Source organism: Hylobates moloch, unplaced genomic scaffold, assembly GCF_009828535.3.
Source record: "Hylobates moloch isolate HMO894 unplaced genomic scaffold, HMol_V3 SCAFFOLD_3, whole genome shotgun sequence".
Taxonomy (NCBI): Eukaryota; Metazoa; Chordata; class Mammalia; order Primates; family Hylobatidae; genus Hylobates; species Hylobates moloch.
The window spans coordinates 94,857,041-94,872,010 of record NW_026652278.1 but is presented as its reverse complement, the minus strand read 5'-3'; the positions used below and the strand labels follow the sequence as shown (position 1 = coordinate 94,872,010).

The 14,970-nt window shown below is 44.4% G+C and overlaps 1 protein-coding gene across 5 annotated transcripts in view; it reads right to left on the bottom strand.

The window, feature by feature from the left end:
* Positions 1-7,266: 7,266 nt before the first annotated feature.
* Positions 7,267-14,970, bottom strand: part of ZNF438 (zinc finger protein 438) — a 186,886-nt gene continuing 179,182 nt past the window's right edge. For 3 of the 5 annotated variants that reach the window (XM_058436571.1, XM_058436572.1, XM_058436570.1), the window contains 2 exons: positions 11,219-13,055; positions 7,267-8,208 (listed from right to left, as the gene is read on the bottom strand). In XM_058436571.1, the coding sequence (XP_058292554.1) occupies positions 7,593-8,208; positions 11,219-13,055 (2,453 nt within the window). In that variant the 3' untranslated portion in view covers positions 7,267-7,592. The remainder of the gene's footprint in view (positions 8,209-11,218; positions 13,056-14,970) is intronic. The other 2 variants (XM_058436573.1, XM_032144305.2) reach the window with 1 other exon arrangement.

The following is a 14,970-nucleotide window of genomic DNA, read 5'->3' as shown; positions in this document are numbered from 1 at the left end:
TGTTTATTGCGGCACTATTCACAATAGCAAAGACTTGGAACCAACCCAAATGTCCAACAACAATAGACTGGATTAAGAAAATGTGGCACATATACACCATGGAATACTATGCAGCCATAAAAAATGATGAGTTCGTGTCCTTTGTAGGGACATGGATGAAACTGGAAAACATCATTCTCAGTAAACTATCGCAAGGACAAAAAACCAAACACCGCATGTTCTCACTCATAGGTGGGAATTGAACAATGAGAACTCATGGACACAGGAAGAGGAACATCACATTCCGGGTACTGTTGTGGGGTGGGGGGTGGGGGGGGCGGGGACAGCATTAGGAGATATACCTAATGCTAAATGACGAGCTAATGGGTGCAGGAAATCAACATGGCACATGGATACATATGTAACAAACCTGCACATTGTGCACATGTACCCTAAAACCTAAAGTATAATAAAAAAAAAAAAAAAAAAAAGAAAAAGGAACGCTTATACATTGTTGGTGGGAGTGTGAATTAGTTCAACCATTGTGGAAAACAGTGTGGTATTTCTCAAAAACCTAAAAACAGAACTACCATTCGATCCAGAAATCCTATCACTGGGAATATAAATTGTTCTATCATACAGACACACACACACATTCATTGCGGCACTAGTCACAACAGCAAAGACATGGAATCAACCTAAAATGCCCATCAATGGTAGACTGGATAAAGAAAATGTGGTATATATATACCATTGAATACTATGCAGCCATGCACACTAACACAGGAACTGACAAACACAGGAACAGAAAACCAAATACCACATGTTCTCACTTACAAGTGGGAGCTAAATGATGAGAACACATGAACACATAGAGGGGAACAACACACACTGGGGTTTACTGGAGGGTGGGTTGGAGGGTGGGAGGAGGGAGAGGATCAGGAAAAATAACTAAAGGGTATTAGACTTAATACCTGGGTGATGAAATAATCTGTACAACAAATCCCCGTGGCACCAGTTTACCTAAATAACAAACTTGCACATGTACCTCTGAATTTAAGGTTAAAAAAAAATGAAGGAACTTGCCAGAATTACAGAGCTAAATAGTTGGTAGAATCAGGAATGAAATCTAAAACCATAAGACAACAAAGCCCATGTTTCTAACCACTGTGATATACAAAGGAGACCATAATAGGCTGGGCGCCGTGGCTCACGCCTGTAATCCCAGCACTTTGGGAATGCCAAGGCAGGCAGATCACATGAGGTCAGGAGTTCGAGACCAGCCTGGCCAACACGGCGAAACCCCGTCTCTACTAAAAATTCAAAAATTTGCCAGGCGTGGTGGCACATGCTTGTAGTCCCAGCTATTTGAGAGGCTGAGGTACGGGAATCATTTGAACCCAGGAGGTGGAGTGAGCCGAGATTGCATCACTGCACTCCAGCCTGGGAGACACAGCCAGACTCCGCCAAAAAAAAAGGAAACTGTAATGATACTAGACGAAAACAATCATGAACACTTGAGTAAGCATTGGAGTTTCTAAGCATATTACCAAATGCAAAGGCCATGCAAGAAAATACTGCCAGATTTGATTGTAAATAATGTTAAATTCTGCTATGCCAAGCATATATATGAAATATAAGGAAAAATTTTTAAAGAAAATGCAACAAAACATTCCAATAGTGCAGTCACCTTCTGTAAATTTTCTGTGCATATATGAGCACATATATATCCTTTCTCTCCCTCTTTCTTCCCCCTTTTTAAACAGCAAATGGGGAACACGGTATTATGTTCTTCTGTACCTTGCTTCCTTCACACAATACTTATTGCAGCACATGAAGTGCCACTTCAGTCTTTTCGACCACACCATGGTACTCCATTATGTGGTGTACTGTCATGTTTTTTACCAGCTCTGATAGACATTTCAGTTGGGTCTAGTCTTTTGCTAACTATAAACAATGCTGCAGTGAACATCCTTGCTCATCTACCTGTGTCCTTGTGTGGTACTATCTATAGGACAAATTCTTAGAAATAGAGATCCTGGGTCAAAATGTGCATTTTAGATTGTGATAAGCATTGTAAAATTTCTTTCCATTACAACAAAATATTAATGGCATTGTGCTACCTGGACACTAGAGACATGTTCCCCCCTTACCCTTACAGTGCCCCATTGGGCCTTCCATCATCAGAAAGCTCCTCATGCCACATCTGACACACTATTCCCATCCTCCTGCTTCTCTTTGCCTGCCCTTTACTTCCAGAAGGAATAAAGACCATATGAAAGACTTAGTTTTCTTGGACATTTTAGAATAACTTTCCTTGGGTGTAACCATTGTCAAAAAGGCTTGGTTCAATGAATAACTTATGAAAACCTGAACTGTGCTTTAATTTGCATTAGACTGGGAGAAGATAGCATGTTAGTTTCCCAAGCACGAAAACTTAAATTATCTTTCAGAGACAGCCAGAGCTCTAGGGCTGGTTGTTCAGTACATGTATTTGAGCTACTTGGGTCTCTTCCATGGGTGAATTTTTGTAGTAAGATATGCATTACAATTCAGGTAGCAATCAGACTAAATTCGGTGCTTTGTCTCTGCAAAGGCCTGGTGGTCTCTTTGCAACTCCTAGGCAGAGATTAAATTCATATTTAATGAAAGAAGGCACAATCTTTTTATTGAGGGGTGCTCAGTGGCTATTTATTAAAAAATATGATCTATTATAATTCTAATAAGTTGAGATTTTGTTTTTGGAACATACTTAAAATGGCAAGAATTGCCATCCTGTTGTTTCTTCTTAAGCTAAGGGGGTGGGGCAATTCTGAAGATAGGAGCAAATGTAACTGAAAAAGAAAATTTAGCTTCACATTAAAATAAGAAGGAACAATCTGTACACCTTTTAGTTGTCACATTTGGTTTCCTTCAATGGGTAGCATTTTTCCTACAGTTAAGCAATGCATTGAAATATATTCACACTTCAGAGCATGGAAAATGTGATGTACTCCTAAGCCAATGTCTGCATACTAAACACAAATTTAAAATGTGCCTCCAAAATTGTGGCTATAGTTTTATTATAGGAATAACCATGACCGTGACCAAATATAATACACAATAAACAGTTCACCTCTAGAAGTAATATTCCTGAAGAGGTGGATATTGTTTAAATATACATTAGGCTAAACCACAAACCTAGATAAGCTTCTGATTGTCCAACGTCAGAGAAGTCAGAATAAAGTTGAAGCTAAAAACCTGTTCTGCTAAATTCCAGGTCCTACTCACCCGGACACTTTTTCTTAGGAGCCCAGTGGAAAGGGGAGATGCTATAAAACATGTACCTAACAAAGCTTGTCAGCGGCTTGAATGGAGCAAACCAGTCCAGATCTGAGAATTCTAGGAAATAAATGAAGTTGAACATTTACTGCCAACAACCATGTCACTGGGGCCACAGACAACTGGAGCCGTGCAGTGGGGAGGGGAGGAGTCTGTAGCCAGAGAAGGCAGTGGAACGCACCCAGGTTGGATTATTTATGGTGTGCTGATGAAGAGGCAACTTTCCATATGAGGAACAGCTTAACAGAGGAATAGTCAAGCTAAACTAGGAAAAGGTCCAGTGAAAGAGAGAGAGAGAAACAAAAGCGGACGTGAATAAAAATGACAGGTAATAAAACAATACAAATCTAAAATGCTGTAACTTTCAGAAACAATTTAGGGCCAAAAGAAGATGAAAAAAATCTAGGTTTGCTGGCATTGGGACAATTTTCCAAGAAGCAAAAGACATGAAGCAAAATGAATGTGCTGAATTTAAGACCAAGTTTGCCTCCATGCCTTAAGTTTGGTTGCTTCTAAGGCTGGTTTATTCATAAAAAGTGTTAATTTTGTTTGTATTTAGCTGATGTATCCTTTTGTTTTCTATTTTCAACAAACATCTGCTGTGCACTATTCCATGTCAGCCACTGGACCCTCTAGGGCTCTGTGCTGAACCTCTGTTCACAGGCACAGTTCCTGCCCTCATGAGGCTTATTATTATCTAGTGTGAGAGATGGACAAGTCCACCCTCAGCTTCTGGACAGCAAAGTGGGTGCTATGATGACAGCTAGAACAGGGGCAAGGGAAGGGCAGAGGGACAACTGCAGGAATGAGGTGCTGCATGGGCTGAGACCTACGGAATACAGGCCCCAAAGTGAAGCCTGGCGTGGAAATAATTTAGTGAATGTTGCTTTCTGTTCTGATTGAATAGACACTTACTAAACCTCCATGCAATCCAAACCCTAGTTTTTATTTAAAAATTAAAATGCATTTCATGGCCAGGTGCGGTGCCTCACACCTGTAATCCCAGCACTTTGGAAGGCCGAGACAGGCAGATCATGAGGTCAGGAGTTTGAGACCAGCCTGTCCAACATGGTGAAACCCCATCTCTACTAAAAATAAGAAAAAAATAGCCAGGTGTGGTGGCGCATGCCTGTAATCCCAGCTGCTCGGGAGGCTGAGGCAGGAGAATTGCCTGAACCCGGGAAGTGGAGGTTGCAATGAGCCAAGATTGCGCCACTGCACTCCAGCCTGGATGACAGAGCAAGACTCCATCTCGAAAAAAATATATAAAATAAAAATAAAATGTATTTCCTGCAAAAATGCCAACTTCTGTGGTTCCTAGTAGTTTCCATCCTTGAATTCTGCACTTAAGATCTGTCTACTCGAGATTTTTACAATCTTTTATATGGTACAAAATACCTCTTCTCCCAAGTCTGGCCAAAAGCCTAATAAATACCAGCCACCAGTTACCACATGGCCCACGGGTGCCAGGCATTTCATGTGTGTCTCTTTTACTCTTCACAACAGTGCCTTGACGTAGGACTGTCACCCCCATTTCACAGAGGAGAGAAGGGAGCCTAAGAGGGGACACTCTCTCAAGGCCACACACAGTAAGTACTGGAGCGCTTTGTTGCACACCACACCACCTCTGGCCCAAGTATACAGGTTGGGACTGTTCCAGTAACATTTCTACACCCAAGAAAGGCTCTGAGCTGTTCCCAAAGTAACTTTAGCTAAGTACTCTCTCTCGTCTTCCTGCCTCCCCAGTAGGAGGCCCTCTTCCCACCATTCTCGATGAAGCACTACTAGTAAGGGCCAGAAACTCCTTATTTTAGGTGGCACTGGGGCTGTCTGCATTGTAAGGCAGGGGAGTTTTCAAAAGCTGAGAACTGTAACACTGTACCACAAATGAACCCATACACACTGACATCCAGGGAGGGTCCTATGCCCCCCAACCTTCCTTGTCTTAAAAAAAGAATTTTCGGCTGGGTGCAGTGGCTCATGACTGTAATCCCAGCACTTTGGGAGGCCGAGACGGGCGGATCACGAGGTCAGGAGATCGAGAGCATCCTGGATAACACGGTGAAACCCCGTCTCTACTAAAAATACAAAAAAAAAAAAAAAAAAAAAGAAATTAGCCAGGCTTGGTGGTGGGCGCCTGTGGTCCCAGCTACTCGGGAGGCTGAGGCAGGAGAACGGCATGAACCCGGGAGGCAGAGCTTGCAGTGAGCCGAGATCGCACCACTGCACTCCAGCCTGAGCAACAGAGCGAGACTCTGTCTCAAAAAAAAAAAGAAAAAGAATTTTCTTAAAGATGAATGTCACTTTTCCATGGCTCCCCACCTGCGCCCTCCCTCTCCCTATGGATCAGTGCTCTGTTGAGTCATCTAAATTTAGTTAGTACATTGGGGCCGCTGCTCTGAAATGCTCGGAAATGCAGCTGCTCTGAAATGGGGATCCAGCCAGAGCGCTGAATCATGAGACAATTATATCTTCTCTGTACCTTTGCTCTTTTCCCCATTCCTCACTGTACTCCCTTCTGGAGACTGCCTATGGCCTTGCCGTAAGAATATGTAGGGAGATACATGCCACAGGTGGGCTCCTCCATAGCCTAGGGGACTTCCGACTTTCCCCGAGTGCTGGGTGGGTGTATTCTGTCCCACACCTTTGTCTCCACACACTCCACTCTGCTTTGGCCAACCGGCCAGTGTTTCTAAAATACGACTTAGCATCTGAGGATTGAGCAGTCTATGAATTATTTCATAGTTTGAATTCAAGTTTCATGGTTTGAATTCAAGTAGTATTCTTCGTAGAAGTCATTTGGTAATGTCTTTGAGACCAATATTTCAAAAAACAAACTGGGAACTGGTTTGAATGGTAAAGCGACTTCATTATTAACCAAGAAGTTCTAAAACTATCAAACAGTGGAGGTCTGATATTCCCTATTTGAAACTGGGTAAAGCGTGATCAACGGACAAATCACAACACAATCTTTTAGCTATTTCTATCCCTACTCTCTTATTCCCAAATTTACAAAACTATTTGCAAAAAGACAAAGATTAAGTTTTCTCTTGTACTATTTGAGGCAAATCATGTCTACAAACACTGGCTTTTAAAACCAGACATTAAAAAAAAGATGTAAGATCCACCAGCTTATCAATTAGAATTTAGTTCCTTCTCTGTTTAGGTAACTTCCCTGAGCACAAAATATTACGACCATACCTGGGCTGAGCTTCAGCAAACAGAGCTGGCCACACGTATGGTGCTTTCATGCAAGACTGAGATTATCAGTAGGATGAGTGCTGAAACTCCACTTTTCTAAGAAAATGATTTTGCCGCCAGTACGGCCAGAAACTTCAAATGACAACTTTACTGATTTGAAGTAATTTCCCAGGAATTTAAGAGGCAATCATTTACTTCTGACTTTCAAAGAGAACCTGGGCTTGAAAAGCACAGTTCCATCTAAAATTGATCAGCTAGCGACAACCCTGTGAAGTTACTTGGGAGTGAGGGAAAGCAGTTGAGACCCCTACACATCTGGACTGAACTATCTAGTTCATTTTTCAGGTTGTAAATTTTCTGGCCCTAAGGACTACTTGAAAATAACTTTTTACCAAGCAAGTAGACTTTTTATTAGCTGAAGTACTAAATTTTTTAAAAAATTATTTTGATATGGAACACTACAGCTATAAGACTTGCCAACAACTAATCTTCAATGAAATGTGCATTTAAGAAAACAGCAAAATTACAAGAAACAAAAATCTGAGTCCTGAAAACATGGATTTTAAATTATTGTAGATGACAATCTTATTAAAATACTGCTCTATATCATATTCAAATAAACCAGAGACTTTAATAAATATCAGCATTTACCATCTAACTTGATACCATGGTTGAGACTAAAAGGGTTTTGCTGCCTGGACATTTTTGACATTTGTCAATCTAAATAAGCAGAAAACATCTGAACAAAAGGAAGGACACACACACGTTTTCACTGAGAGCTGTATTTGAAGAACAGCCTGTATTCTTCTAAATTTCAATCTCCAAATTCTGATCTTTTTATTTATTCTGAAAGTCTAAGATATTAAGAATCAGTGCATATTTTAAAATAAGGCTGCATATAGTTAGAAAAATATGCTTGAGAACACATATTTTATTTCGTAAGAAAATAAAACCATGTACAAAAATCATTTCTGTTCACTCACACCAATCCTGTTGTTTGATCTTTGTGACTAAGCACCACCATAAAGCACGAAGCTCTGAAGGAAGGTGGCAGCAGAGCTCTCTCCTTAACCCCGGGCTGCCCTGGGGTCTCATTTCTCAGCTTCACTGGAAAGTTCGATCACTCCCTGGTTGGAGACTGTATTTAAAATAGCCCACAGTTTGGAAGGGTCCTCACAGTTATGCTGGTGCTTCCAGTGGTGGAGGAGGTCCTCTTTCCGTCCCAGCATCTCTGCACAAAGCAGGCAGTTAAAGCCTGAACGGGACCACAAGAGAACCGTGTGGAGGCCGGGACACTCAGGGCCCTGACAGGTTTCCCTTGACTTGTTGGTTCCTGACTGGGGTCCTTCATTTTCCATGAACATTTCCACGTCATTCTGATGATGAAGGTGGAGCTGCCTTTTCAGTCTCGGGCATGCGTGTGATTCCTCGGAGGAGGAATGAAGCTTCTCCGGCTTCCCTCTCTCAGGATGCCTTTTCCAGTCGGGGCTAGCGTGCTGCACCAACTCTTCCTGAGTCCCCTTGCTTCCTGGGAAGGTCCCTTCTTGTAGCCTGCCCTGAATTTCCTCTCCGTGAACATAAAGTAAATGAAATTTTATTTCCGCAAAAGACTGAGCAGTAATCTGACAACGACCACATTTGATTTGTAATTTGACTTCGTCTGCCTGGTTTAGAAGGAAGTCTTCTTCCAGGTTGGACTTGTTTTCCCTGAAAAGGCCAAAAATAGTGAAGGTAAGATTTCATGGAAAAATGCAATTGGAACCTTTCCTCTCAGTTGTCAGCCTTCAGCGATCTAAAACATATACTGATGAGAAAGACAAGGGCTGGGGTAAACAGAGAGCGCCTGGGAAGACCTTCTGCAAGGACCGCGGTGAATACCAACTGTCACTCCTGCTTGTGGCCACACATTTCTCCAGCTACCAGGGTTCATTTAGTCAACAGTCCTCTTCACGCATCTGTCCCAGGCGAGCTAACTCGTCTTTGGTTACCACAGGGACAGGAGCAATCACGTGGAAGAGTCATGTAAGAGCGCGTGAAGGGCACGGGAACACTCTCGGTTCTGTTGAAGGTAACGGTCCCACCCTACCCACTGTGGCTCTCCCTAACCTTGAGCACCAATACCTTCTATTCAATTTTGGCTCACTCTGTCATGTTCAGTAAAAATAAAGGGTGCCTATCCTATTTCTTCCTTGCTTTTCTAGAGTTTCTCCTTTTTCTTAGACGTTTCTGTCCCCTTTAAGACCTCTGTGCCTTTCACTAACGAACCATGAAATCTCACTTCTTCCTCCTTTTCCTAGAGTTAGATTTTGATTTTTAGGTACAATGTCCAAACTACATTTGGCAAGAGTGTCTGTTTTGATTTGGGGAAGAGGGGAAGATTTCATATTCAGAAAGGAGCCAGTAAGCACCCGGCTGAAGGTGCAGCCAGGACTTGTGGGGCTAGCCTTGAGAGTGTCAGGTTCATTTGTGCGGGGTTGGCCAGGGCCACTGCGCCACGTGCACCTTGCCTGCTGTTGCTGTTGGGAAAACATAGAGAGGAGGTGGGCAGTCCCCGAAACCTGCCACCCTGAGAGCCACTGCGATGGGGCCAGGCTGAGTCACCTGCTGGCAGGGGAAACAGCACACTAGGGCATGCAGGAGTGGGTAGAGAGGGGCCCTGAGGCAGAGCTGGGCCAGGGGCGGTGCCACGCTTCATGGAGCCGGTGGGAGCTGGGGACAAGCAGGAGCCCTGCACTTTCCAAGTTGACGGGGTGGGAGCTTCCCAGGCACAACTGCCTGCAGCTGCCCAAGCCGCAGCTGTGACCCAGGCACCCCTGTGCTCTTGGAAGCTGGGAGCAGGCAGGAGCCCTCCTGCCCTCCCAGGCATCACTGTAGCTACCCTGCTGTGGCTGCGGATTCAGGCATGTCTGCACTCTCAGGGGTCCAGAAAGGCCCCTTTACCCCCACAGGCTCAAGAAGCACCTGCTCCTGCTGCCTGGCTTCTCCCTGCTGTCAGCACCTGCTCCAGTCTCAAAGCAAGGCTGGGGCTGAGCCTGGGCACTGCTGTAACCTGGTTGGGTGTGCACACGCTCGAGGCAGTGCTGATATGCCCACCCCCTACCCCATCGGCCCACTCCAGACTTTGGGTGCCGATAAGCATGGGAGGGAGGCTGAGGAAGGGGCGCTGAGGACAGCTTGGTGCCGGCCTGCAGGTGCCCCCTCAGCATGAACAGCCTGGGTGCCATAAACAGAAGCAGGGGGCAAAGAAGCTCCTGGGCAGAAAGGGGGAGGTCCCCGGTGAAGTCCCACCTTCAAGCCAGGGAAGCCCTGAAGCCTGGGGGCCAGGCTGCCGGTCATGTGGACTGGAGTGGGAACTCGTGGTGCTTTTCTGGGTCTGTCCATGACCGCCCATGGACCAACTGCATGCATTTCCTCTCCTCTGAGGCACATAAAAGCCCCGGACTTAGCCAGACTTGAAGAGACAATGGGACGACCAGTGGCAGAGAGGAGCTACCCTCTCTCCTGAGAGCAGAAGAGATGATGGGGATGACTTGCCTGCAGAGAGGAGCTACCCTCTCTGCTAAGAGCTGAATGTTAGTTGGGAAAACCTGGCTGCAGAAAGGAACTGCCCCCTGCAGTTCAACTCTGAGCTGTTCTATCACTCAATAAAGCTCCTCTTCATCTTGCTTACCCTCTACTTCTCTGTGTACCTCATTCTTCCTGAACACAGGACAAGAACTCGGGACCTGCCAAATGGTGGGGCTAAGAGAGCTGTAACACAAATAGGCTGAAACACGCCCCTTGCTTGCCACACAGCAGGTGAAGAGAAGAGCTGCAGCCCTTTGGGGAGCTCTGACCCGGGAGCCCCCTGAGCCAGGGCAGTGACTCCCTAGTCTCCAAGCTTCTGGGCAACATTATGTTCCTGGTGCCAGCCGTGGAAGCTGCTTGTGATGTGCCTGGTCCAGCCACAGCCTTGCAGGGAGGTGGCACCTGGAGCTGCCTGGCCTGCAGCAGCAGCCGGCGTGCCTGCCTATGTGCAGTGGCCAGACCCCATGCTCGCTCACACATCCCTTACCACTCTGTGCCTGGCTCGCCCTTGGCAGGCGTGGGATCCAGGCCGGTAGCATGAGCTGAGTGCAGCCTGCCAGGCCGAGTGGGTGGAACGAGCCTAACGGGCCAGAGCAAAATTCAGGCCAAGGCGCCACTGGCCACAGAGGTTTCTGGCTGGTGAAATGACACCCCAAGGATCCCATAGCAATAATACTAGGAAGCAGTGCTTGCAAAAAGGAATGACACCAGAAAGAGTGAACCCGAACTGATGGGAAAGACAGGGCAAATGAAGAGGGTGGGGTCTGGGTATCTTAAGGTAGGGTCAACATGACAGACCCACCCACTCTGGGTCCCCAACCATGGGTCATGCTGCATTTTGGGGCAAACGATGCTGTTTAAAATAACGCAAATTCTGTGGATGTGATTTTGGGGGAAATTACTTGTAAAGACCACTGGAACTATATACAATACTTTACTAGATTGGTTAGGGTAATTCCAAATATGGATGATCAGAAACCAGAGAGAAACAAGATTATTCTTCACAGAACTAGGAGGTATACATAGCTACTTCACGAAATCTTAATCCAAGGGATGTTTTATAAACTCTCCTTTCTGAATATGATATCTTCCCCCCTTCCCCAAATCAAAACAGACTCTCTTGCCAGGTCTCCATTCCATCGGTACTCACCTCTCCAATGATCCCTCCATGCCTCGCACACTCATGTCTCTGTTCTTTGGTATGTCTCCTGGCTGCAGTTCACTGGGCGCGGGCTCAGTGCTGATCACAACTCTATGCACTTCTTTCAGATGACCAAAATAGACGCGGACATGGCCAAACACTTTTGCACAAAACTCACAACACATGAGTTTCTTCAGCCGGTTCTCACCATGATGAAGTTTCATGTGTGTGCTCAGGCTGCCAGGACGTACGTAGGACTTGCGACAAATCCGACAACTATAAGGGCGTCTGTTGGTGTGTGTATTCATGTGGTCTCGAAGGTGCTGTTTGAACTGGAAGTGGTGGTTGCAGACGTGACATCTGTGCCAAGGCTTCTTAATGCCAGAGAATCCATTTCTGAACACGGAGCTGGGCTTAGGGGAAGAGCTGTTGTCTTGCTTACAGCCAAGATATTTAGGAGTGAGTGAATTATGTAACAAAACATCCTGTCCTAGGCCCCCAAGCATCTGGGACTGTAGTGTAGTTGGAGAAGGCAGGGGGGCCAAAGTGGGTATGACCATGACAGGTTTGGGCATAATGCTACGATATTTTTTCAGGGTCCCCAGCTTTTGGTCTCTGAATTCTTGGGGATCATTTTTTACTCTTTCTTTGCCATCTCTACACTTACTAATGATACATTTCCTCCTTTTTCCCTGAAATGCCAAAATTTCATCTGGTACCTTCCGTTTTCTTCCTTTTCTCTTTGCTGCTCCACTGTTCAGTTTTGTTTTGTGGTTGAGATCAAGTTTGGTGGGTGGACAAAAGGCACTTTCACAGGGACTCTGCTGTGACACTTGTGGAACAGGTAGCTTGCTTGCCACCTTGGTGGCTGCATTAAAGCCTTCTGTGGTGGAGGATATCTTATCACAGTCGGCCTTAGGTCCTGGTAAAGAAAAACCTGCAATGTTAGCATCTGATTTGATTTTATAAACCTCCATTGCCTTCATTCTTGAGTAGGGTGGGATTGGCAGTTTCCCTCTGGGGACTGAAGAGATCAACTGAACTGCATTGCCAAGAATGGTTGGTGATAAACTGGTCATGGTTTTTGCAAGATCAACTTGTTCTTTAAATTTTTCACTGGCAACAGCAGAAGGTTTACTAGATGTTATCTTGCTTACAAAGTGTGCTTTCCCTGAAAGATTTGTGAGGTCCTGCTCGGCAGGCTCCTCTGGTGTGGATGATGCTGGGGTGGCAGGAGGGTTCAGACTGCCATGGGTGTTGGTCACTGGTGGTCTCAAGTCCCCATGGTCACTTCCATTGGTCAGCACAGCTGTGCTAATGCTGGCTGGGGCTTGTTCTAGTGATGGCACTTCCTCAAATGGACTGGGTTTGTACAGGAGTTCAGGGTGGTGAGATGGGGAAGGGGACATCTGAGGACACATTTCGGTTTGGGCAGGAGCCTTGCTACAGCCACTCTTAGGAAAGATCAGCATGGGTTTCTTTCTTGATCCTTTGCTATTTCTAGGGGGTTGATATCGAGGAATAGGAAGTTTCAGATTTTCAGGTAGGGACATTCTGGGTTTCTGAATTGGCTGAGCTGAGGCAACATGTGGCAGAGCAACAAGAGAAAATGTCCCCTCCTGGCCAGCAACCTGCATGAGAGCATAGTTCTGGGTGGACATCCCCAGCGGCTTGGAGTTGATGGAGGGTCCCAGATTCACCTGATCAGAGCGTGACGGTGAATGACATGGCAGCATTCTGGACGTTAGGACTTTGGGCACAATTTTTGGTGCAATGGTCCTAAACTGACTCTTATTCTGCAAACCTTTCCTACTCTGTATTGTTCCAGAAGGGATGTTTGATTCACCTGCAATGACAATAAAATATAAAGAGTTACTGTATGTAACTGTCCTGTTAGTGATACTTCAAACAACAAGCATCTTATTCTGCCCAGAACAGATTCCTTGACCTACCTCCAAGCCTTCTGGGCAAACTCTTGTGTCCCTCAAGACCAGCTTGAAGATCAATTCCTGCCTACCTTCCCCAAGGACTACTATACTTATCTATGGTTCCTTAGCTCCTATTATGTTATTTACCATTTTCCATAATAATTTATGTGTTTATGTGTATCTCTACTACTCAACACTGCTTGACAGCGAAGATTCCGTCCTTCTCATCCATGTATTCTGCAAGTCCATCCTCTCCATTTCACCTAGCCCCACTCATCTTCACATGATGTCTGGTATGTTCTGCTATGTAGTTTATTATTTTATATACATGTTCTGCTTTCCCTATTAAGCTTGAGCTTTGTGAGAGTACAGCCTATATTCAATTCATTTTGATATTTCCCACTGTATCCTTTGTATGAAACAAGCGTTTCTTGTATCAAACTCATTTTTCACTCAATCTCAGGATACACCATTTGACCCACTGGCAGTTGAATTTGTTTTGCACAGTGGATGCATTCCAGACTGAATGCTAGCTTTGTTGCTGTTTCCCCATGTGACTTGCCAATTTCTTCTCACACCTTTCAAACTGTTTATGTGTGCTTTTGCAATTAAATCACCAGCATTAAAAAAGCTGATGTGACACCTTTAAAAAATGTTGAACAAAAAACAGAAAGATACAAAGTGATAAGTACAGATACAGAGACAACATGAAAAATATGTGAATGGCACAAAAAGCACCTTCTAGGATACTAATAGGAACAATTTTGACTGATAGGGTAACACTTCTTTCTGGATTTATTAGCCTGACCTAAGACCAATTACTACTACCTTAAGAGAACAATTAAGGAAGCATTTTGGTGTCCTGCTTCTAAAGACTGAATTATCTATTTTATTCTCTGAGGTCTCAAGGTCACAAGACCCAGCTGCAGAAATGTTTCTAATTTCTAAGTATCTCATATTAATCAAACTTCAATTCACATTTACTAGGCACCTACATTATTCCAATCATTATTATTCCAGGATTGGCTATTGCAAGCCCACAATCCCTTTTCTGAAATTTTTGGAGGAAGATGTGGTTTGGAATTTATATTTTCAAATTTTGGAAAAGTAGTAAGATGCATGTACTAAATGTTACATAACTCCCAGCGGAATCTGCAGGGCACCCATAATTGAACCTATTACCACTTCTGTAGCAAAACATGCAAATATTCGCAAGTTGGACAAATGAAGATTTTTAAATTATCTTTATTTCAGTTCAAGTTTTTGCTTCTGAATGAGTTTGTAACAACTTTTCATAAACTTCTGTTTTTAGAGTTTTTTAGATTTTAGAGTTGGGGTAGGGGACTGAACACTATCTGTTAGAGGATACAAGGTAGGTAGCAGACAATCTAGTGAAACAGACAATTGAAAATGTAAAATCAGCTGGGCATGGGGGCTCACGTCTATAATCCTAGCACTTTGGGAGGCTGAGATGGGCGGATCACTTGAGGTCAGGAGCTTGAAACCAACCTGGCCACGTGAAGAAACTCCGTCTCTACTAAAAATACAAAAAAAAATTAGCCAGGCGTGGTGGCAGATGCCTGTAATCTCAGCTACTGGGGAGGCTGAGGCAGCAGAATCACTTGAACCCTGGAGGCAGAGGTTGTAGTGAGCCAAGATCGCACCACTACACTCCAGCTTGGGCAACAGTCTGAGCGAGACTCTGTCTCAAAAAAAAAAAAAAAAAAGAAAAGAAAATGTAACATCAACCTTGATTTTCTTTTTTCTTTTCTTTTTTTTTTTTGAGAAGGAGTTTTGCTCTTATTGCTTAGGTGAGTGCAATGGTGCGATCTT